General features: G+C 56.5%; 1 protein-coding gene across 1 annotated transcript in view; it reads right to left on the reverse strand.

The window, feature by feature from the left end:
• GRK5 (G protein-coupled receptor kinase 5) overlaps positions 1–23,814 on the reverse strand; it is a 195,067-nt gene that overhangs the window by 13,903 nt on the left and 157,350 nt on the right. Inside the window, exons 5-10 of the mRNA XM_012642435.1 lie at positions 11,170–11,270; positions 9,343–9,435; positions 5,186–5,249; positions 4,146–4,286; positions 2,593–2,783; positions 84–121 (exon numbers count right to left, since the gene is read on the reverse strand). Coding sequence (XP_012497889.1) covers positions 84–121; positions 2,593–2,783; positions 4,146–4,286; positions 5,186–5,249; positions 9,343–9,435; positions 11,170–11,270 — 628 coding nt within the window. The remainder of the gene's footprint in view (positions 1–83; positions 122–2,592; positions 2,784–4,145; positions 4,287–5,185; positions 5,250–9,342; positions 9,436–11,169; positions 11,271–23,814) is intronic.

Genomic DNA, 23,814 nt, shown 5'->3' on the forward strand with positions numbered 1-23,814 from the left:
AGGCTTGGGAGGCCCTTGGCTCTCCCTGGGTTGCAACGCTCACGTCAGCTACAGAGCAGGAAAAGGGCCTCCCTCTGACTTACCGTAATCGTCTAACAGGATATTTTCAGGTTTCAAATCTCTGAAAGGGAAAAACAACAAGCGTCTGAGTGTGGGCAGCCCAGGCAGCAAGGACATAGTGGCATCTGGGTTGACCTCCCTGGGCCAGCCAGGCCTGCGCAGCCACAGGGTGTTTCCTTCCCTCCTCCTGGCTCGGGCTGTCTGGTCTCTCTCTGAGTCAAGATGATCTTGAGCTAATCTCTCTCCTTCCAGTAATTTAAAACAAATGTTGCTGTTTGCCACGAGCATCTTCCCAAGCCTGGGGAACGTTGGGAAGGTTAGGAAAATGCCAGTCCTGGCACCTGTCTATCCATCAACGGCCCCCAGGGCTGGAAAGACCCCGAGGTCTCAGGATGCCCTGAAGGCAGAGCAGGGCCTGGGGAGGAGGGAAGAGAACAAGGCACCAGCTGTACAATTGGGAAGATGGAATTGTAGGGGAGAGGATGGGGTCCCCAGGAAAAAGACCCCCTTTGGGATGGGGCTCCCAGGAGAGTGGCACATCCCCCCAACTCTAGCTACACTATAGCTTGGAGAAAGCATGGCCAGAAGGCACAGCTGTAGGTGTGGCTGCCCCATCCTGTCCCTAATGTCTCTTCTCTTTGATGGCAGGATCTTGCACAAAAGAAAGGAAACCTCTGTATTCCCGGGGTGTGGGGAAGAGGCCAAAGAAGGGTCTGGTTTTACTAGTAAAAGGTTTTCTCTATGGACAAAAGAACAGCCCAGAGGACAGTGTGTGCGACTCAGTTAAGCCTTGGGGCAAACAGAACATGGGATCTGGATTGAGGCTCCGGTTTTCAATTACCAGGCTTTGTTTATTTAACTGATGGCAGCTGTCCTCATGGGGAGTGGTTAATGTACCCAAATCCAGTGGGTTGGCCTCACAATGTGATAATTGGTGTTCGTGTATACTTATTTGTTACAAAATACTTCTGTTGTTGTTATTTAACTTGCATTCTTTTGATGTGTTAACAATTCCAAATATGGGCAAGAGCCATCATCTCAGTGAGCCAGGGGCCACCGGGTTGGAATGACAGCTCACTAGCGGGCACTGGCCAGAACAAACCCACAGCGCGGCCGTGGCAGGTGGTCAGGGCCAGGGAGGACGCACCGTGCTTCTCTCTCCCTAGAAGAAGAGGAGCTGAAACTTGGAGGGTTCTCTGTTTCCCTTTTTCTTTCTTTCTTTTTTTTTTTTTTCCTCAGTGAAAGGCAATCAAGTGGTGGCATCTTTATTCAACCCTTAGGAAAAATTTCCTGACTCTCTTTTCACTTAAATGAAAACAAAACAAAAGCACAAACCGCCAGACAGTGTGGGGGAAGGGCATGTCCTCAAGACCATTCTTTCTTGTTTTCAAACCCTTCTTGGGCTCCCAAGATGAGTTCCACCGAAAAGATCTTCAAACTGGGGTGCATGTGCCCTGGGGGGTCGGCTGAGACTGTCCAGGGGTTCCCACCTGCCAGCAGTTGTAAGGGTATGGATTTCTTGACATCATAATGTTCTGCCATCTCTTGGGATGTCCCCTCCTACCCGTCCTTCCTCAATATCTCTTCTTCCAAGTTACAGGAGAAAAGCAGGTTCCTCCCGCCTGAGTGTTACCGTAGCAACCTGCTCCAGGTGCAAAAACCCCCAGGGCCCCGAAGGACCCATCAGAAATGAGATCTACAACAGTACTAATAATTATAATGGAAACTTGACAGAAGAAATTGTTTTAACACTTAGAGCCTTCTGGTCGAAGGGAATTTTAAAAAATCGTACATCTATCCATGTATTTGTGTCATGTATGCTGATCAATGACTTTTAGGCAAAAAAATATATATATTGCATTATAGTAACATCCTTTGGGGAGCGGGGAGTGGAGAAGGAAATGACAGAAAATCCCTCACCATTAAAGAATGTTCCATGCCTTTCTAAGATGAATGATGGTGGAAATTATTTTGCCACAACAACTGGATTCCACCAATCCTTCGAAGAGTGTCATGTAACCGTCCAATTTCGAAATATCAGTATTTGCCATGATTTAAACATATGATGGAATATGTCAAATATCTACTTAAAATGTAGGAGGGCACAGAGATTTTCAAAATTCTTTGAGGAGCGCCATGAGCAGGATCCAGACACCTGGCCCCACCAGGTCCGGGCCCCTGTGCGACTGGGGTAGGAGGGGAAGGGGTGAAGCCCAGAGAAGGCTGAGGACAGTGCGGGGAGGCACAACGCCACCCTGTGCCTGCTTGTGGGCGGTGGCCCTGCCCAAGTCTCCCTGGGGCTGATGCCAGATCAAGGCCACCGGGCCCTGCTGGGCTCCCCGGGCGCTGTGTTGGAGGAGCTGGCCGTTTGGGGAACATCATTCGCACACTGGGTGTCCCCACCTCATGCCCTCGGGTGCAGGGAGCCCTGGAGCTCCAAGGTGGGGGTCTGATTCCTGCCCCTGCCCTGGTGTTGACCGGGCCTGGTTCCCAGGGCGATGACAACCGCCACCCCGGGGCAGCGCCGCTCACCTGTAGACGGTGTTCTCGCGGTGGAGGTCTTCCAAGCCGCAGAGGATCTCGGCCGCGTAAAACAAGGCCCGCTCCTCCTCGAAGCCGGGGTTACCCATGTTGTAGATGTGGAACTTCAGATCGCCCCCGTTCATGATGGTCAGGACCAGGCACAGCGCGTCCTTGGTCTCGTAGGCGTAGGCCAGGTTGACCTGGGAGCAAGAGCGGCCTGCTGAGCTCACGCGCTTCCCCTCTCCCTCCTCGAGATCCTCAGAGCTGGGGCGGGTGGGGGAGCAGGGCAGCCTATCCTGCTCCCCTGCACCCCAACGGCCTCGGGGGACCTGCCTGCTGCGCCTCACAGCAGCTGCCCCATTCAGTGGCTGAAGGTGAGGAGGTGGCAGAGGGGGCAGGCCAGGGACCCTAACAGGACGGCGTCTGCGTTCACTCCACAGAAGCACGTGTGTGCCGCAGCTGGTTTCAACTGCATGTTGCCTGGTGGCCAGTCAGAAAGCAGGCTGCGGGGCTCATCCCTGCAGGGACAGCTGGCAGGGGGCTGGCCGGGCAGGGGGGCTTCCGGAAGTGGAACACAGCCTGCAAAGACTTTCTTGCACACAGGACACGCCTGGTCCACCTGTCAAGGGGCCACAGCAGAGCTGGGGGTAGGCATTTGCTGGCGGAGCCCAGGCACCCGAGGCGCCGTGGATTGAGGCCACAGGGGTGTGTGATGTGAGAAGCAGATTACACCGGGAGGTGATCCTTCTCCACTTGGGGGTCCGCACAAATGAAACCCAGCCGCCACGGACCAGGCTGCGGACAGCCTGGGCCACAAAACTTGTAGGCATACATCAGCGACACAGAAGTTATTTCTGAGCAAAGGAAATAGGATGGCAGCCGAGGGTGAGTGAGCTCGTGGGGTCGAGCTGTGGGGTCAAGCTGTGGGGTCGCGCTGTGGGGTCGTGCTTCAGTGCTGGCCGCTGCAGCGGCTGCCCCTCCTCCCACGCTTGCCTAGATCTCAGAAGAAGGGCTCCCAGGGGTGTCCCTGTGGGAACTCCCCACTGGGACAGTGGACAGAACACAGCCAAGGAGTGTCCAGCCATCAAAACTGACGGCCCTTGAAGACGTGCCACCAGCTTAGGCACGGGATCCTTTTCCCTGCGCTGACCTGCCGGCACTGCTGCTTCAGGGCTCAACAGGCAGCCTCGAGGCAGCCACCAGTGGTCTCTGTTGAAAGGGGCTGGTGGTGGGGAGGAAAGTTCTGGACTCAAAGAGGCCTAGGGCCAAAGCGACAGCTGGCTGGTGTTACCCTTGTCCACCGCCCCTTGCGCGGCACGATTGCACCACCCACACCTTCACGCTGGACAAGGCTGGCAGCCGGGGGCAGCCTGGGACGACAGCCAGAGACGCAAACTTCTGTCCTTTCTGAATGTCACTTTATGCCCCGCCACCGCCCCCAGCAAGGACGGAAGCACGAGGCATTCCGCCTCCCTGGGGAGGGAGAGCTGCCACCCCCTTCCCGAGGGAAGGCGTCCAGTCACCAGGAGAGAGCCGGGCGCCAGCCGCGCACACTCGCTCACCACAAACTGGCTGTTGACCTTCTCCAGGATCTGCTTCTCGTTGAGCGCCATGGACTCCCCTTTCCGCTTTTTGATCCTTTTCTTCTCCAGGCGCTTGCAGGCGTACATTTTGCCCGTGGCCCGAACCTGGCAGGCGCAGACCTGAGTTGCAAGAAACAGACCACGGTGACAGGAGCACTGCGGAGGTCTGCCCCAAACCCCTCAGGGCCACGGAAGGGCCAGGGCTGGCCGCGCCTGGCCTTGTGGGAGCTGTGGGCCCAGAGGACCCCGCGATGCCCAGCCTCGGACCCACAGCTGCCCTGGGCCCCACCCCCGGGCTGGCTTCATGCCACCTTGCCCTTCCCCTCAGCTTGGGGGACTCCTAGCCCTTGAAGGCGCAGAATCAGCCATTCGCTCTGATGTTTAGATGACCGGCCAGGGCCCCAAGTACTGTCCCATTCTTGGGGCAATTCGATTTTCCCCAGCGGCTGGTACAGAGGTCTGGTTTGGTGGGCAGTGATGGGGGACCCTCGGGAACCCTGACTTTGTAATTCAGAGAAGTGGGAACCAGGGCCCTTGGGCTCAAGTCTGAGTTCTGCTCCTTTCTGGCTGGGTCACCTGACCATTGTGAACCTTGGCTTCTCTCGTCTCTAAAACGGGAATACCGAGGCTTGCCTCAAGCACTGGAGGATCAGGTAACCTGCGATGAAATCTCTAGCTCTGCGTGACAGCATCATCCAGACACCTAAGTGGCCACAGTCCCTCAGCTCCTCGTGCCCTCACTTCTCCCTCCCCAAACACAACCAAGGGTGCCCGTGTGTCCCCTCCGGGCTGGGACCCTGCCAGCTGCAGGGAAAACATCTCCATCTCACCTGCCCCACTCCGGACCGCCTCCTGCCCACCCTAGACCCACATGACACACCCTGAGGCCCGACCTTCACCCTCCCTCATGGCTGCCACCAGCAGGGACCCTGCCTAGAACCCTTTAGGCCGACCCAGAAGGGACAGGACAGGTGATTAGAGTGCGGGAACTTGCATTTGAAAATGGGATGCTCACTCACCTCTCCAAAGCCCCCCTTTCCCAGCACTCGATATTGCCTGAAAGTGTTTTTGGTCACTGGTTGCCTGGAAAAAAGCAAGAATCCAAGGTTGGTCGCATGGTTCAGAATCCATAAGAAATAGACAAGAGCCCCACTGAAAGCAGCTGGGCGAGGCACAACTCCATGACCTCCACCGCAGCCCTTGGGATCCCCAGGAACCAGTGCTGCAGATGGGGCCTTGGAGGACTTGCTCTGCGGCTGGGTGTTCAAGTCCCAGGCCACCACCCTGGGCCCCTGCAGGCTGGGGGATGGGCAGGCCTTGCCTGCTCAGGAGGGCAGAGCGGAAGGCATGAAGAGTGTAAGTCCCAGGTTGCCCGACCACACTGTCTGCATGCTTCCCTCTCTCTCCCAGATGCAAATCACATGGTGAAACTCAAAAGAAAGCCGTGTCTTCCATGCAAGGAGAGGCGAGGGGGCCAGGAGCTACAGAAGATCGTCCCACAGAGGACACGAAGGGGACCGCTCCCTCCCCGCACTGCACACTCAGCCTGTCCCCTCCCTCCCCGCTGGTGCTCCCCTGGGAAGATTCGGCCTCGGTAGGGGCAATGGCTGATGGTCTCCAAATCATGTCCAGTGATCTTTGACCATCGGTTCCCAGCATTTCCACTGCCGAGGACCCTTTTATTATATTTTCCCCACAGATTCAGAGCACTAGAATATCCCGTCTGTCAAAATTGGTATTTATGAAATAACAATCACCTTGTCTCCTGACTCCCCATTTTTTTTTGACAGGGTCTTGCTCTGTTGCCCAGGCTGGAGTGCAGTGGTATTGGCACAGCTCACTGCAACCCAAACTCCTGGGCTCAAGTGATCCTCTTGCTCATGCCACAATGCCTGGCTAATTTTTCTATTTTTAGTAGAGACAGGGTCTTGCTCTTGTTCAGGCTGGTCTTGAACTCCTGACCTCAAGAGATCCTCTTGCCTCAGCCCCCCAGAGTGCTAGGATTACAGGCGTGAGCCACCCTGCCCGGCCTGACTCCTCGTGTTCATTAGCCAAAGCCATTTATAGCGTCCAGACAGAACTCCAGAGCATGAGGCAAGGGCAGTACTTCTCGGAGTAAACACGATGATCGTATCTAGTTGCAGCAAAGGACGTCACGGTGCACACAGCTTGCGTTTTCATCGCTGGCCTGTCTGGCCACAAATAATCAGCTTAAAATGTAAAAATTGGCTCTTGGTTCTCCCGGACTATTTTCGAGCAGTCCCCCACCCCCGCCCCACGAGTCCTGACCAGGGCTGGGGTTGGATGGAGACTGAATTGGGCCAAAGAACTGGGGCAGCTTGAGAATGGCCAGTGAGCCTTGGGTCCCCCAGCAGCTCTTGAATGCATGAATCTTCCACGGACATCCTCTGGCTGCTGGGTCCCTCGCTGTCGGGACTTCGCTGGAAATCACGTCTTTGGCACTACGGCTGCTCTTTTAGGACATCCCTGGAACCTGGGGCTCCCTCTGGCACCCCAGTCTCGAATCACACGCAATGACTCACTTCTCTGGTTGCTGGTGTTTCCTCAGGAAGCACAGAGCTGTCCCTGTGTAGGGCTCCCGGCGCGCTGGGTCTTCCTAATGCACAGGCGCAGCCGGGTGGCCGCGGGACGACCTGCCCTGCGCCGGCGTCCGCCACGGGGCCGGGAAGCCTCTCCTGCAGCCGGCCTCGAAACCACATGAAGGTGGCTGGGGCCGACAGTTTACCATACGTGGAGGACAAACAGTTGGTCGACATCACCGCAGAACTCCTCCGCTAGGGGGAAATGAGTGTAATGCAATTTCCCAGGAATTTCTTGGTTAACCTTGTGAGGGAAAAAAATCCCTTTAATATTTCAACGGCACAGTGCTCACTGGCCACGATCTCGTTTGCAAAAAAAACAAAAAAACAAAAAAAAAACAACTAGGGGGAAGGCAGGGTGCATTCGCAGTCATTTAGGGCATTCTTAGGCCACGGTTCTATCCCAATGGCTTCAAAAACTTAATGCCTTCAAAAGGGTGAGCTCAAATTCTTTGTCAGTACCTGGGTTAAAAATGCCCATTTCTCCATTTCACACACAAAATGAGAGCCAGTCACCACAGCCATCGAATTCTATTGGAACTGGAGCACTGGGTGGACTAACGGCCCAGAAGCTGAGTGAGGACACTGGTTCCAGGTTCCAGCCTGGTTCCAGCCTTGCCAGGCCCTTGCTGTGCGGCCCAGGGCCGACCTGTCAACCTCTCTGAGCCTTGCATATTTAGTAAAATGGAGGTGATGAGAAGGCATAGACACCCATCGAGGGCTCTTTGTAAACTGTTGCTGTGCATGTCAGATGTCATTATTAGTATTCCTAGGAATAAAGGACATGACCCCCCTCTGGAGCCCATGTGCACCAGCCTCAGGAGGTGGGACAGTCACTGTCCCCATTCTGCAGATGAGAACACTGAGGCTTCCAGAGTTGAAATGAGTTGCCTAAGGCCCTGGCTGGCAAGTGGTGGGGCTGGGACTGGGGTCCAGGCAGCCTGAGCACACTGCCACCCTGGGGAGGTGGGCACAGATCGGGGATGGGGCTACAGAGCAGGTTGTGGGGCGTGGTGAATGCAGCCCCACCAGACTGTCCTGTGAGTGGCAGAACCAGGACTGGGCCTCCAGCAGGGGCCGGCTGCTCCTCCAGCATCAGACACGGTGAGGTGAGGATGACGATGGTGATGCTGATGACTGATCGCAGTGATGGCCGCAGCAGCAGTCAGCAGTTCCCCTCCTGCGGCCAAGTGGCTGAGCTCTGTCGATGCCTGCCGTGTTCCAGCACGTGCTCCCCTCAGTTCACCCTCATGACTCCAAGGCAGGCGCTATGATCCACATTTTACAAATGAGCCAACTGCAGTGTGGAGAGGTGAGCAACCCTTCCGAGGCCCTTCCTCGGGAAGAGGCAGATCCCGGACTCAGGCTGGGGGCTCCGGTGCCCTCAACAGGACGTCTGGGCTGATCCTAGCCCTCCTGGAGACGTGACATGCACGTGCAGGGTGGCCAGTGGTGGTCAGTGGCCAACAGAGAAGGCCACACTTGGTCACTTTTTCATCCCCACCGGTCGGGGTGAAGAGAAACGGCTCATCCAGTGGCCGCAGAGCAGGGTGTTTTCCTGCTGGACTTCCCAAAGTGAGTAGGGGAGGGCTGCGGATGGGCCTTTGGGGGGCTCCTGTCCCACAGCTTCCTGAGCAACAGAGGGGACTTGGCCAGCAGTGGTGCTGACGTGTATGCAGGAGTAGGGGGCCTCCTTGCTCTCTGACCGCAGTGCCCCCAGATGGCCATGAGTGCCAGGCCTCCAGGGACAGGGACCCTGGGCTCCCACCTTCAGCTACCAGCTTAGCCTGGCATGGATTTAACACAGGCATTGGCCCGTTCTGCAGACCCTGGGCTGGGGTCCTAGGCCAGGCCCCTCAGCATCATGGGGCAGTACTTTGAAAAGAACAAGGCAGCAAACAAAACAGGAAAAGATACTCAGCTGCACCCATTATTAGAAAGACAAAAAATAAGCACCGATGACACCCCGCTGCTCACTCACTGGGTCGGAAAACCCAAGAACAATGTTGGCGAAGCCGAGAGGTAGCTCGGGCACCGGTGAGCCTGGGGGCAGCTGTGTGGGAGACGATTCAACAGCCCCACACAGTTTACAATCAGGTGCCTTTTAACCAGAAAGTCCTCTCCTAGGAATTTCTATGGCTGTCCTTGCAAAAGTGTGTAAAGATTTATGTACAAAGCTATTCATTATTTAGGGAAGGTTGCTCAGAGAATGTAGAAGAACCCCAACGTCCACCAACAGGGCACTGTGTCAAATAAAGGACGTGCGCCTATTTCAAAGAATATTCAAAGGCTCTTTATTTGCTGGTGGAGAAAGAATTCTCAAAGACAGTGAACCAAAAAAGTAAAAACAGTATGCTGTGTGTGCATGAATGGATGTGTGTGTATGTTTTCCTAACCATAGAGCCTTTCTAGAATACACAAGAACTTAATTAACAGGAGGAACACGTTCATGTTATTTTAACCACGAGCCCATGGGAGGTAACTGATTTTATGTAAGTTCTCAGATGAACAATCTGCTTACCGCCTCTCTACCTCCCCCATTCGTGTGCACTCATGCATGGGGGTGGGGGACTCACCTCTCCAACCACTTCCACTGGAGGAAGCGGTCGAAGTACATGCTGTCCAGGTATTCGTGGAATGGTTCTCCCCTCAGGTAGTCATGGACGGACCTAGCTCAGATGGAATGAAAGGAGAACATTGTATAGTCTTGCTCTTGACGCACACGAGCAGAGCTGTCTCCAGCAGGTTAACGCCTGGCCTCATCCACTCCCAGGCTTTGCAGACGCAAACAAACGGGGCCTCGCAGCAGATGCGGAGGCAGATGCCGTGTGTCCGGTCAGAGGCCCTGTCGTTCTATGAAGGTTGTCTGGAATTGGTTGATCTTGCAAACATTTATTGGGTACCTGCCATGTGCTGGGCATTGTTTTAGGTCCTGGGATGCAGATGTGAGCATGGGGCTGGCATTGTGTGGGGACACAAACAGTAAACAACAAACATAAACTCAAGAGTTGTGTCATCATGAATTTGAGTTAGGTGAGGCTGCCGGGGGTCAGGGAGACTGCTCTGACAAGGGGACCTTGAGCTGAGAACAGATGAAGGCTTCACGAGGTGTAGGGAGGGGCTGGGACCTGGAGGTGGTGGGTGGTGGGGGGCAGGCTCTGGATTTGGTCCGGGACCAGCAAAGCCACTGGGAGTTTTTCATGCATGCAGTAGAATTTGCTGGTCACTCATGGTGGCCAGGTGCCAGGCTGGGCCCGGGGTGTTGGGGATCCTATGTATCTCAGGCCACCAACGCAGGGCCTGGCAGGGGTCCAAGCCTGGCTACAGGCAGCAATGGGCTTCTTCAAGTGGCTGCACTGAGCAATCCAGCTCAGGCACTTGGGGCCTGGAGAAGGGAGGGGAGCCGGCAGCACGTCGGAGGCCATATCCTGCCAAACCCAGAGACGGGCCAGTGTGGGGGCCCAGGATGGCCATTCAGTCAGGATCAGGGTCACTAGCCAGGCTGCCACCACTGTCAGATCTGACTTTTGGCCAGCTCCAAGAGAGCAGCAACCAGGCTGCCTTCTGCCCACCGGGGCCTCTCCCAGCACCTAACACAGGGCTGGGCCCCGGCTGACCTCCTGGCTCTTCCCACAGTGGGTGTGCATTGCTGGTTTTCTTGTGCAAGCTCCACAAAAGCCAGGATTGGGTTCTTGCTCACCTTGGTATCCCCCAGCACCTAGCGCAGTGCCAGGTACACAGCAGGTACTCCAGGGATATCTGTGGTGCTGAGTAAGGTGCAAAAAAAGACCCCCAGGCTCATCCAGCTGTGTAGACTAACCTGGCTCTAGACAGCTCTTGGCATGTATGTGTGTTTTCATGTTGGCATGGGGGCATGTGTGTGCACCTGTGTGTGTGCACCTCTGTGTGCTCACACCTTCAAAGTGTGTGTGTGCAGGCCGGGGTGGGGGCTCAGTTGGTGTCAGCTGGAGCACACCCACTGACATGCCTCATCCTCCCCGGGGCGGGTGCCAGCCTGCAGACAAGGCGATGGTGCGGCTGGGAAGGCCCCTCCTCCTGCACTGGCCCCACCAGCTCTGGTTGGTGGCAGTGGTGGGGGTGGGGGGCTGGGAAGGATTCCAAACCACCAGGCAGGGTCAAATTTCTGCACATTCCTCTGTCTCAACAGCCTGGAGAGCCACTTGCTTTCAACACCTTTTGAAGCAGATGTTTTCTTTGGACTTGGCACCCTGGTATCTTTTCCCCTTCATGGGAAGTATACAAACAGTTGGGTAGCTTGGCCAGGGCCCTTGGGCACTGAAGACATGCCCCCGTGCCCCGAGCTGCTAGGTGGAGGGCTAGGGGCAGCCCCTCTCCAGGCGGCAGGGCCCGGCCAGGGCAGGCCAGGTGGGCTGGGCACTTACTGTGCACAGGCAGAAAAGAGTTCCTTGCACGGCCTCTGCAGGAGCTTCTCCTCCGTCTGGGAGACCAGGTCTTGGCCGACTCGGGCGATGAAGACTGGGGACTGGAAGCAGGAAGGAAGGGGGGTGGTCAGTGAGGAGGGAGGAGCAGTGCACGCTCCGTGTGTGCCGGCCGCCCCTCCCGCCCACGCCTGCCCTGGGCTAAGTGAAATGTGTTCACCGGTGCCGGGAGGTGGCTGGGCTGGAAAGTTAGGAACAAGCCAGACTCAGAGTGAGAATGGCTCTGCCACTTATAGGTTGTGTGACCTTTTGGAGGCCACTTGGCTCCTCTGAGCCTCACTCCTCATCTGCATAACATTGATGATGATGATGGTCCCTGAGGTGGGTACTCAGAACACACAACTGTGAGGAGTGGTGCAACGTGGCCCAGCTCATCCGCATGTCCCCACCAAGCTTGGTGACGTCCCTTGGCCACTCTGGGCCTGTTCCTCTGAGGGCAAATGTGAAGATGAACAGGCCATTGAAATAGGCAAAAGGGAATGGAAGGCTCCGTGGGGGGTCGGGGGCTCAGGTGCTGTGTGCACACAGCTATGGAGCTGGGTTCGAATTCCAGATCTGCTACTTGTAGCTGCAGGACCGTGGTCTTAACTACTCAGCCTCGCTCTTATCAGCGAGATGATCGGAAATAATTTCTCCCGAAACGATTCAATGAAACCTTCAGGTAAAGCATTTGGCCCAGATCCGGGCATGGAGCAGCAAGCGTGAAACAAGAGTCACCACCGTCATTTTCCTTCTAGGTAAGTTAAGCTGCTGGCCTGAGTATTTCAAGTTTGAAAGGACAGTTCCAGCAGTTTCTCTGTCCCACCCAGGAGCAGCAGCGACCTCCAGAAGGCGCGGCGACAGGCAGAAGGCAACTCCACCCAGGGCATGCCTGGCCCACCCCTTCCCTTCCCCCCAATCACCCGCCACCAGCTGTCCCTAGGGGCTGACTCACCAGCTGGGCTTTGAGATGGGTTTTTAATAAATTACAGGGATAATTGGGAAAATTGCTGGGAGTGGGCTCAGAAAGACGAGCGTAGACACATCTTTCTCCCCAAAGGATGCTGAGATCTGAAAGGCTTGCTTTCTCTTCCCAGCTATTGAAATGTGACTATGGGGTTGATTACATTGCTAAGTCCGCTGGGCGGTTTCTGTGGGGGGTTCGATCCCGGCGGGGGTGGGGGGAGGAGGAGCCCCGGCGGCAGCAGCTGGCGTGTCCCTGGTGAATGAAATCAGTGGCTCATTTTCTATTCCCCAGGGTTCTGAATGCCAAATCCCTTCCTTCCTTCCTGATTTCTTTCCTGGACCCAGCCCTCTCTGCAGGCTCAGCTCTGCCCGCAGGGTCCTCCTCCTGAGCCTGGCCCGAGAGGCTCCAGCTCCTTGGGGTGGGGAGCCTCAGGAGTGGTTGCAACGTGATGGTAAATGCCACCCACCCAAGTGCAGGCAAAGCCGCGAACCCCAACAGCAGGCTCCAGCCCATCTCCACGGTTGCCATCAGCTATCCTGGGTGGTGGTAGCTCCGCTCCACCATCTGTCCCACTCTGTTGGACCATCCCTCCCCTATCCCTCTCCACACTAAAAACTTGATGAACGAGACACAGAAAAGCAACCTGTAGAGCGCTGGCCCTAATTTGTGCAGAAAAGATGCTCCGTGTTGTGGAAGGAGCCCTGAGCTCTGGTCTGGTACCTGCCCCTGGCCATTGGTGTCTGACCGTGGCCACTGCATGCCTCCACCTCCTGCTCCATAATGGGGAGGAGACGCTCCCGAGATGCCCTAAGGCTCCTTTGAGATGTAGGAATTGATGGTTGGGGTTTTTTTTGCTTCTAAGAGTTGGGGAACTTTCTTGGGATTCTGGCAGCTGAATCTCTTAGGAATCATATATAATAACTCTAGGCTACTTGAGCACGATCGAATATTAGAACAAATCCAGAGGCCATGGGCAAATCTGCTTCAGGAGGAAGAGAGATGAAGGCTGGGCAACATCGGTCTGGGAGGGTGGCCCAGTGCCTGGCACAGAGTTGGTGCTGACTGGTCTACTTGTTAATGAGCGAGACGATACAATGTGTTGTGCCAAGATATGACCTTGAACCTGGTGTAAATCAGTAAATAGAAATGCTGGGTGTGGGGTGGGGGCCGTGAGCCGTGGGGAGAAACGGAACCATTTCTTAGACCTCAGAAGGAGGACCTGAGTTGCCCATCGGAATGCACTTGGACGACCACAACTTTGCCAGAGTTCTGCACCCATTTTCACCCAGCAAGGACCCACCTTTACCCTCCATAGGCCCAGCCTGGTGCTGGGCAGGGGTGGAATTAAAAGATGAAGCCAGGGTGGTCCTTGACCTTTTCCTCCAGTAAAACATACGTGATATATTAAAAGGTTAGGGTATGTCTAACAGAAAAGTTCTTGCACCTCTGGGCTATACTGTACATGGTCATGTATAAAATGCACTAGTTGGACTCAATGGCTTTCAGACTTCTTTTTAGTAGCAAACTTTTCTCCTTTGGGTGAAACTTATCCATTGACCCAATATTTAAAACCCATAAAAATAATTTAATTGGAAACAACGGTTTACATATATTGAAGGCTAACTGTGGTCAGGTACTGTCCCAAACGCCTTATGTGTATTATGTCATTTGATCTTCATTATGGCTCTCTGAGGTAGGTATTACTATGATGCTCATTTTGCAGAGGAGGAAACTGAGGTTCAGAAAGGTTAAGCAATTTCCCCAAGGTCACCCAGCCAATAAGTGACTGGGAGAGGATGTGAACCCAGGTTGGGTGACTCCTGAGTAAGATCCGGCTGGAGGGGGTGGGCTGTCTGGGCCACCTGTACCCCCTCTCATCCCCTTAGAAGGCCCCTGAGGTGTGACCTTAGCCCCTGGGGCCCCACAGAGCCCAGTGTGAGAACCAGGGTGCTGTTAGGCCCTGCAGCAGAGGCAGGTGAGGCAGCTCAGAGAAGGGAGAGATCGCTAGGGCCTGGCCACACGGGAAAGGCTCTGTGGCAGATGGATCAGAGGCGAAGTGGAATTTGGCCCCAGGCCCCCTGCCCCTCATTGGCTGCCCCTCCGGCAGGCAGGCAGGATGGGAGGGGCTGCCCAGGGTCCAGAGTGACCCAGCTGTGTGCATGAAGTCACACTTCTTTGGCTTGGCTGGCAGCAGGGCTCTGCCCACAGGCAAAGCCCTAACAAGGGAGTTAATGAGCAGATAATAATGCATTTGGCTGCACTTGAAGAAGTTAAGTGATTCCAACCAAATCCCCTTTCAAGTGCCTCCAGGGAGCAACACCTTTGCCAATAAGAAAACAAGAAGCCACTGGCCAGCGTCAGTCTGGAACTGAAGCCCATGCCTGCCAGGAGGGTAAGGGGTGCGCAGTTGCTCAGAGGGTGCTGCAGTCAGACACTACTGTTTGCATCAGTGGATGGGAGGATGTTCAGAGAAGTGGACGGCAAAGAGAGGCCCCTGAGAAGGCCCCACGGCCTGCATGACAGATCTGAGGCGCCGCGTAAGGAAAAGGGCCGCCAGGAGCTCAGAGGCTCAGGGGCTCTGAGCAGCTGTGGCTCAGCACCTGTGATCCATCCTCTGGGTCTCCGAAGGCATTAGTCCCTGTGGTTTCACATCCCTTTCCAGGAGGCGAATCCCTCTGGTCTCAGAAGGCTGGTGGGGCTTGCTGGGGAAGGGGGTGCACCCTACAGGCCAGAGGGGCTCTGGGCAGAAATGCGACCCTCACTCCACAGGTCAGGAGGGCTATGGCTGGGCAGTGCTGTGGCTCCTCCTAGCAGAGACTGTCCCTCTGGGATGAAGCTGAGGGTCAGGATGGGGAGAAAGAACGAGGCTGTGCTCTTCCCATCAAAGATGTCCCTCCAATTTCTAACCAAACGGGTACCCAGGGGAGAGGGTCTCCAGGCCTGCGGACATCTGCAGGGGTGAAGGCGGCCAGGAGAAGGGGTCTTGGTGGTGGTCTTTGGTGAAATTCCCCCAGGGGCCTGGGACCACCTCAGGCCAACAGTGCTTTACTTCTTTGGTCACCAGATGGTTTCCTCAAATGGCCCTAGCTGCAGACCTTGACTTTAACACAACCATGTGGATTCAGGCACCAAGTTTCCTTTGAAAGGTACGAAACCAGCTTGTGGTGGTGGCAAAGGTACGAAACCAGCTTGTGGTGGTGGCACGGCTTCCAAGGGCTGCAGGAAGGAGCGGGACAGGGTTTCTCTGCCCCAGGAGCCCTGCCATGAATGCCCACCCCTCCATGGTCTCGGGCAGCAGAAGTGAACCAGCTGGACGACCTCAGTGTGACGAGCCTGCCTGGTCCCTCCAGAAAGTCCACTCTGATGACACTCCGCTGCCCTTGAGGAGGGTCCGTGGCCATCTCTCCTGGACAGGCCTTGGGGACACTGCCATGTATGCTGGGGTGCTGGCCAGAGCGCTCTGTCCCCTGGCTGCCCTGAGGGCCTGTGGGCTGCCTGGCATGCTGGGACCTCCACCTGGCCCCTCTCTGGCGAAGGACCCTCTCCTTCCCTTCCCCACTATGAAGCAAGGGGGCATTACGCGTGGGGGCGCTTTGCCTGCTCCCTGAGTCTGTGCCTCTGGATGAAGCTCCCTTCACCGAGAGGGGAAAGAACCTGCTCCACTGCCCCCCAGTGAAACTGGCCTGGAGTCCACGTCCTGCACCAGAGGAACCAGGGGCCCCGCTCAGATGGGGGCAGGGCCGCCGCAGGTCCGGCAGGTGCGACAGACACGGCACATGGTGGGGGTCTGTGACTCTTCCCTGGAAGCCCTGACTACTTACTCCTTCTTACCACCTCTTCCCTCCAGCGCAGACCTGCTCTGCTGTTCCTGACGCTTGCGCCACCAGTTCTAGAGACCCAGGCAGCTGGTGATGTTTCCGGGGCACTGCAGTGCACGGAGAAAAGCCCTTCACGCCACTCTGAACACAAGCAGGGCAGGCCCCCGAAAACGCACGAGAGGGCCGGGGTGGCCTTCATACCTTTCTAAGCCCCTCTCCTCCGTTTGTCCTCATCTCACGTGTCCTCCCCTGCTGTGACCCTAAACTCTAGCAGGCCCCCTCGGTCAGACTTTTCTCATCTTCTGCTGCGTCAGAACGGAAACCTCTGCAGTATTCAGGCGTGGTATTGATGACGTATTGATGACCAGGAACGGCAACACATGGGAGGCCTTGGAATGTCTAAAGAGGAGACAGGGGGGTGGTGGCCTGGCTGGATGGAAGAGTTAGGGGCTTGTCCTGAAGCTGCGTCTGTATAGTGGATTTACAGTGGTTTGGGGTGACTTGCTGGCTAACGGAAGTGACATACAGGAAGGCTAACCCCCTCCCAGCGTCCCTTGGTACGACAAATGCTCAAAGCCTCACCCTGCCCAGGTCATAACCACAGCTTCACGAGAGCCTCTGTGCTTCACCCGAAGCTGGAATAATCCGCGGTGTCTCAGGCACAGAGGCAGGCTGGGGAGGGAGGGACGGTGGCGAGGAAGGCACGGAGGCCACCCTGACGGGTACCGTACTCTGCTCTCAATCCAGGAAGCAAGTGGGGATCACCCACTGCACCCCAGGCCTCCCTCTGATGCTCAAATGCCTGCCCGCAGTGACTGTACAGAGAGAGGGACTCTCGAGTCACCCAAGGGCAGGCTGACAGCCCAGCCCCAGCTCTGCCTCTGTCCATTCGGCCGAAGCCCGTGGAGCAGTCAACCCACAAGGTGGCGCCATTGCACCCCTACGCGACTTCAGGGCACAGCCTGGCCGGGAGACACCCATGGGGAGACCAGCCTCCCCGTCCCCAAAGAGCAGGGAGCCAGCTGGCACACCTGAAATAATTACCAGGTGACTGATCTCAGCCTGAGGGGTGCGGCCTTTGCAGTAACAGTTGAGGGGAAGGAGCGAGCCATTTGGGACGGAGCCCGGTAGGGGTAGGACAAGCCCCGGCTTGCGAAGAGAGGCAGGGCTCGCACAGGTGAGAGAAACCGCCCGGCTGACGCCCGAGGCCGGAGCAAGAGCGGCACGGAAGGAAGGTGCTGCACAAAGACTCCTCCAGACCGTGGAAAGGCAGTGGGAACGGCTGGCAGGGCCTGCTGCCATCTCTCGGGCCACCCTCCTCCGGGGCAGCCACCAAATGCCAAGTCACCAGCCCTGAGGATGACATCACCAAGGCCACTGCCATTGCCTCTGGCACTGCTGTCTCCCTCTGTACCACGAATGCCTGGCGGAGGGGAAGGGACACCATTCCCTGTGTCATCGAGGAGCTCCAGATGTCTGATGCTCTTGTTCCCGAAGCATCTCCCGGCACCAAAGTCTCATGTTTCAAGATGTCAGAGTGGACATAGGATCGGCTGTACACGGCTGGTGTCCTTGGGGGCACTGAGGGCTGGAGCGTGACTGAAGGGCTGTGAAGGCCAATTCAGAGCCACCCTCAACACCTCCTGTGCTGCCGGTGTGCTCTTGGAGACTTCTGGAACACATGCCCTATACTTGTTCAGAGATTCAGGAGCCAAGATGGGGCGGAGGAGGCAGAGATCACAGAGGGCTCTCCAGGGAAGACTCCTCAGGGCTAAGGCCCTCACCCCACTCATGGCACAGATGGGGGAAACTGAGAGAAGGGACCCCTCCAAGTCACATCCTGGCCTGTAGTGCAGCCAGCATCAGCACCTGAATGGGGGGAATGGATCTGAGCTGCACGAGCCCTAAGCCAGGTGTCCTGGGCCAGCTGTCCGGGAAGGACATAGCTTTGGCCTCCTCAGCTGCACTCAAAACCAGCTTGCGCCCATTTCACAGATGGGGACACAGGCAGAGATCTCAGCCCTGGCGTCTCTCCCACCTACCACCTCCTCTCCATCCCCACCTCACTGCCCTGGTTTCGAGAAGTCCCTTCTCCTGCTTGCACTATCCAGCAGGCCTCTCACAGGTCTTAGCTACCATTTGCTCTTGCATTTGACAGTGGCCCCCAAGGGAGTTTTTCTGCACCACGCAGCACTGATGGCCCCACTGCCTATAGGACCTGGCCCCAACACCCTTTCTGACCTGCTTCTGCTTCTCCTGTCTGCCCTCTGCTCCCCGTGCGCTGGCCCCACGCTGGCCATTTCCTGGGCAAGCTCCAGCTTTCCCTGCTGGGCCTCTGCTTGTCCCCTTGGCAGGAGTCCTTCCCACCCAGCAGGGCACATCCACGTCCCACTCAGTCTTCAGGATCCACTTCCAGTGTGACCCTCTGAGCAGGCAGGACCTTCCACTCAATGCCTCCTCCCAGTGACGACTGGCACAATCACTGTCATCATCGCTGCCATTTCTTGAACACCTACTTGCTATGTGCCAGGTCCTAGGACCTGTACATGGGTTTAATGTTTAATCCTCTCAAGGTGGGTTTTATTATTACTCTCCCATTTTACAGGTGCAGAAATAGGCTCAGAAGAAATTTAACTTCCCCGAGGTCATGCAGCTGGCCTGGGAGCAAAGACAGGCAATCTAGCCAGAGACTTACCCCTGAGCACCAGCACGTCCTCCAAGGACGCCATGTGCCTTTCTAGTGCAGGAGGATGTGACTTTGGCCTTGAAGAGCAAGCCCTCCTTGGAGGCCCATGGGGGCTGGAGAAGAAGGTACAGTGGGCTCTGCGTGTTTTGACAAATGTTATTTGTGTAGTGCTGTCATTGTGTACCCCCCCAACACGGAGGCTGATGTCCAACATATGCTTCACTTCAACATACGAAAACATCCCACCGAGCAGATCAGCCCTCATTAGCGTGGTTCAGTCAGTGGACAAAAGGTCAGCCCAGGAGACTGTCCGCTCTATCTACAGACGCAAGCACTTAGGGCTTAATGATGTGTATATTTTCGTATGTGGGCAGCTGACATTCCCCATGTAAACTATTTGCAATTTCCCAGTGTGGACAGACTCAGCTTTCAGGAAAAGTTGAGCAGGAGAGAGGCAAGACTCTCTGGAAGAAAAGGGTTCCAGGGGGTCCCCTTCCTTCCAAACAAGGGGTTTCCTTGTCCTGCCCATACCAGGGTGGAAGCAGCTGTTTCTTGGGGGGCCACCCCCATTTCTCCTCCAGGATGGGAATGGGGCAGGACACTCCCACAACCATACCCTGGCCGCCCCTTGACCCTCCACGAGGGGATCTGCGTCAGCTACGAGAAGCCTGGCCGTGGGCGGGGGCAGGGGTGGGAGTCGGCCCTCCAGCAGCAGCCAGGGCTGGAGGCAGTTGTGGGTGCCTGGGAGAGGGGCCGGCCCTGAGCAGAGAATAGCATGTGCTGGGCCCTCAAGGTGGGCTTCCCCACAAATTTATACTTCTGTTGTTCTCCAGAACAATGCTGTGAGGTGGGGCTTATTGTTCCAGTATCCAGATGTGGAAACCGAGCCTTAGAGAACTCTGCGAAGGGCAGGAATGTTGTTTCATTCCTGTCTCATCAGAATCGGGTGCAGCGCTTGGGGTGCTCTGAGCATTCCATAAATGCTTGTAGACAGACTGTTAGCAAAGGGTGGACCAAGATCCAAATCCACTCCTGTCTGGCTCTAAGACCTGTAATCTCTCCACTCCACTGTGCTGGAATGAACTGATGATGTTCCTGCACACAGCAGGTGCTCAGGGTGCTTGCTGAATAAATACGCGTGCGCACATTCCTGGTGGGGATAAGGGGTCTGTCCACCAAAGTACCTCCATGGGTCACCTGCTCTACCTGCTGCCTTTGTGACAAGCGGAGCCGAGCAGAGTTCTATGGAATTTTCTCACTCGGAACTGGATTCAGAGGCTGTGTCCATCTCAGGCAGGGACTGTGGGCTGGAGGCGTGGCAGCTGCTGGCTGGGGGACAACCTGGAGCTGCCCCTGGGAGAAGTGCTCTGGCTCCAGGGGTTCCCCAGCCCAGGTACTGCCACGTCTCTCTCATGGTTTCATTCCATCCTAGCAGAGAACCCCCTCCCTCCATCTTCCAATAAATTCCCCCTTTGTTCGAGCAACTGGGAGGTAAGTATCCGCCACTCGCCACCAAGGATCCAGACGAATTCGCCATCTGTAAAATCCGGGGCTTAGGCCAGGTGGCTAGAAGGGCCCTCCAAACACCCTGCACGGCCAGGAACTTCCCGGTTGCTTCCTCTCCCGCACCAGCTGGCTGGCTCCTCTCACGCGACTCCGGGTGGGGGCTGGGGTGAAGAAAGCGGGAGGCGGCGGGGCAAACGGGGCTCGTTCCAACCCCGACTCCTGGCTTGCAATGAAACACGCATGTACAATCAGAACCAGAGAAAAAGGGAGAAAGTTCGCTGAGCGGCCGCCGTGCAGAGTGTTTCCTCACTTGAGGGTTGATTTAAGGTCTGGCTGACAGGAAGAAAAAACACCATTCTTCCACCTTTTTAATCAAAACCTTCAGTGCCATGTGGAACAGCCACTGCCGTCCGCCCTCACGTCCGTCTGGAGCGGTTCCTCCCTCGGGCCGTGGCCAGGCAGGAGACACAATCCCCGAGCCCCAGACAAGAGACCAGGGGAGGAAGGCAGGGTTTTGTTTTCTGGGTCACCGGGGAGACAATAAATCAGCCCAGCCACACGCTCGCGAGCAAAGAGCCGTGGGCTGCCGTTCCCTCCGCTCTGGGTCTGATGCCGACGTCCCGAAGCTCTCGGCCACAACCCCCCAGCGCCTCACTGAGTGTCCTCGTGGGCAGCCCAGGTGATGGACTGCACGTGCCAGGCATAGTCCCGCAGGGCAGAGGCACGGCTGGACAGGCAGCGGGTGGCTGGAAACGTGGCAAGTCTCCCCCCTCGGGTAACTCACGGAGCCGCCTTTAAGCTCGCCGCCGTCCACCAAGGCAGGCACGGGCTCCAGCCAGGAGCAGATTCAGCGTGAAGCCGAGGAAGCTTCAACTTTAGGGCTTCGCTTGCGCAGTACGCTAGGTGGGCAGGGAGGCGGCGGAGCCAGGTCTCAATGAGGAGACGTTTCTACAGAAGCACTTCCAGAAATTGAGATCGCAGATGAAAAGGAATTTCTTTTCTCAATCTCAACATTCGCTTTTGTACCTAATGTTCTAATCTTAAAGGGGATGCTCCCCAAGTTATTTAAGCTTCAGTCTTCCCCTGCCAAAATACCTGGATCTTCTCTTGTCCCCCCCGTGTATAGCCCTCAGTCTCAGAGGGGCCTTCTGCAGAGGGCCTTCCGGAATCTCCCCCCGCCTCTGACGGCAACCAAGCCTCTGGGAAGATGGCGCCCGATCTGCCATCCTTATCCTTCCTTGATGAAGAGCCCAAAGAGCCAGCCTGAGGGACTCACAGCGCTCTCTGGAGGGAGCTTCGTGTGGCTGTTGGAGGGGAAGGGGACGAACCACACCATGACGCAGTGCTCAGAAGTCAGCCAGCATCCTGCGCAAGGCCCACGACCCCATCACGGCGGACACACAGCACCACTCTGGCAACCTCCTTAACTCTTTGGGTGATGATCTCTTGTACCTCTTGGGTGGTGACCCTGGGGATAGCTGGTTATTCCACCAGGCCAGACTTCCAGGGCGGGGAGTGGTCTTTGCGAGCAGAGGTAGAGGTGGGGCGACCTCTGTGACCAGTTGGAAAGCTTCTCCAGCCAGCGTCCGAATGAGTCAATACATCAGCCACACAGGTTCCCTGAGCATCCACTCTGTGCCCAGGTCACGAGCCCTGTCCCAAGAACCTCACAGACCAACTCAGATGGCTGGTGGCAGGAGGTCAAGGCTGGCAGGGGCTGTGGGCTGCTGAATGCGGGGTGGCCTCTCAGCCCCCAGGAGGGAGCCCTCACGGAGGTGGCCTCATCAGACATGGGGCCACCAAAGGCTTGACCAAGGCCCGAAGGGTGAAGGGGTTTGGCCAGGCAGTGGGGAGGACCCACCCGTCCTTTGACTCATGACGTTTATGAACTGGGAATTCTTCCAAGAAGACCGGGCTCTGAAAGAATTCACTTTTCTGGACAACTTTAAACCTTGCCTCGGGGCTCGGGGGTGGGTTCCAGCCCCTTCATGGTGAGCTGGCCACGCCGGGTCCCAGGTTGGTGCGTTCCCTGGGCCAGCAAGATGGAGAAACACAGCCCTTGAGAAGTAGCCACAGCCCTTGAAGAAGGGGAAGCAGATTGGGCTGGAGAGACCTTGACCCACATTTCCTTTGCTGTTCAAGTGGCTTCAGAGAAATCAGGATGAAGGACTCTTAGGGGTCGGAAAGTGAGAGAGGACATCTTTAGACACCAGCAGAATTTAACCAGAGGCCCTGAGATCTGGGCAACTTTAATGAGAATGAAAGGAAAATACACAGTGACCCTGACCCAGACCACGACCCTTTGCGTCAAAAGCAAAAGACGATAATTAACAAAATGCGATGTACCCGGACGTGAACGAGGGGCCAGCTGAGCTCCGTCAATTTGATAATCCCTGGTCGCGACCCGTGGGCCCAAAGGGTGCAACAGGAGATGACGCGCTGTTTACACAGGCCGTGCACGCGGGGGCTCACAGGACCCAGGGCAGCTGCAGGAACAGAAGTGGGACTGTTCCTGGCAGCGGTTTGCACGCTGCCAGCTCCCTCAGGGCCAGCGCGGCCACGTGCAGGTAACTCATGCGTGGAGCTCGGCCCCACGGGGCTGGGGTGCGGACGGCTCACCACAGGGACTGTCCCCCATTCTTTGTGCATGAGAGGCAAGGGCACGGCCAGCCGACCTTCTGTCTTCCACAACACCCACTCCACCACTTCCAAACCAGCTTCAATCTGAAATCATGTTGGATTTTTCTCCAATGAAGATTTCATTCCATGAGGCTGGGGAAGGAAGGAGGGTCAGGAATCTCCTAAGATCCAGGTGGGGGAATTCAACCGAACCCCCCACCCCCTGCCACGTGATATCACGTCTCTGCCCAAGAACCACGGATGGGGAGGGCCTATAGGGCCGCGCAGTGAGTCGGCTGAGCACAGCCACCACGGGCACCAGCGTCACTGCACCCAGGACAGAGCTGGGCAGTGGGAGTGCCCTCAGGAGGCCTGCGGCTGATTTCCCTGTCTCCAGCCACTCCAAAGAGAGGAATTCTAGGCAGGAAATACCATACGCGCACAGAACAGGGGTCAGAGGCAGAGCCGGCTCTGCCAGCATCAAAGGAACACCCAATTTTCTGACCTGGAAGGTCGCGAGAAAGGAAAAGGATCTGGATGGGCCCTCTCTGGCCTGCTGTGAGGAGCCTCAGCTGGGCACAGCAGCCCCAAGGTTGTCGGAGCGGCCGAAACAAAACCGGGCTGTGAGCTAAGACGATCTGTTTTCCAGGAAAGGCCGGCGGTGGGGTGGGTGTCTGTCTGAAGCCACAGTGAGTAAGTACGCCGCACAGGGAGCCTGTGACGTGAGGACATGCTAACGACACGGTGCAAAGGGGAAGGCGAGGCCCAAGTTTGGGGCCAGGAGCCGGACAGGGCTCAGGAGGGGACCAGCCGGCAGGCACATCCTTTGGGCGTTAGCGCCACCTTGCCTCTTGGGCTCATCACTCACCATCCAGCCTTGTCGCCTCCTGCTACACAGGGGAAGCTGATTCGGGGAATCTTTGTCTGTGGGTCACTTTTCAGAGGACAACACAGAGGCAGCCTCGACACAGCCTCTAGCACTGGACAGACGGGGGTAGAGCCCAGCTTCATTC

The sequence above is a fragment of the Propithecus coquereli genome, unplaced genomic scaffold, assembly GCF_000956105.1.
Source record: "Propithecus coquereli isolate 6110/MARCELLA unplaced genomic scaffold, Pcoq_1.0 Scaffold179, whole genome shotgun sequence".
Classification (NCBI taxonomy): Eukaryota; Metazoa; Chordata; class Mammalia; order Primates; family Indriidae; genus Propithecus; species Propithecus coquereli.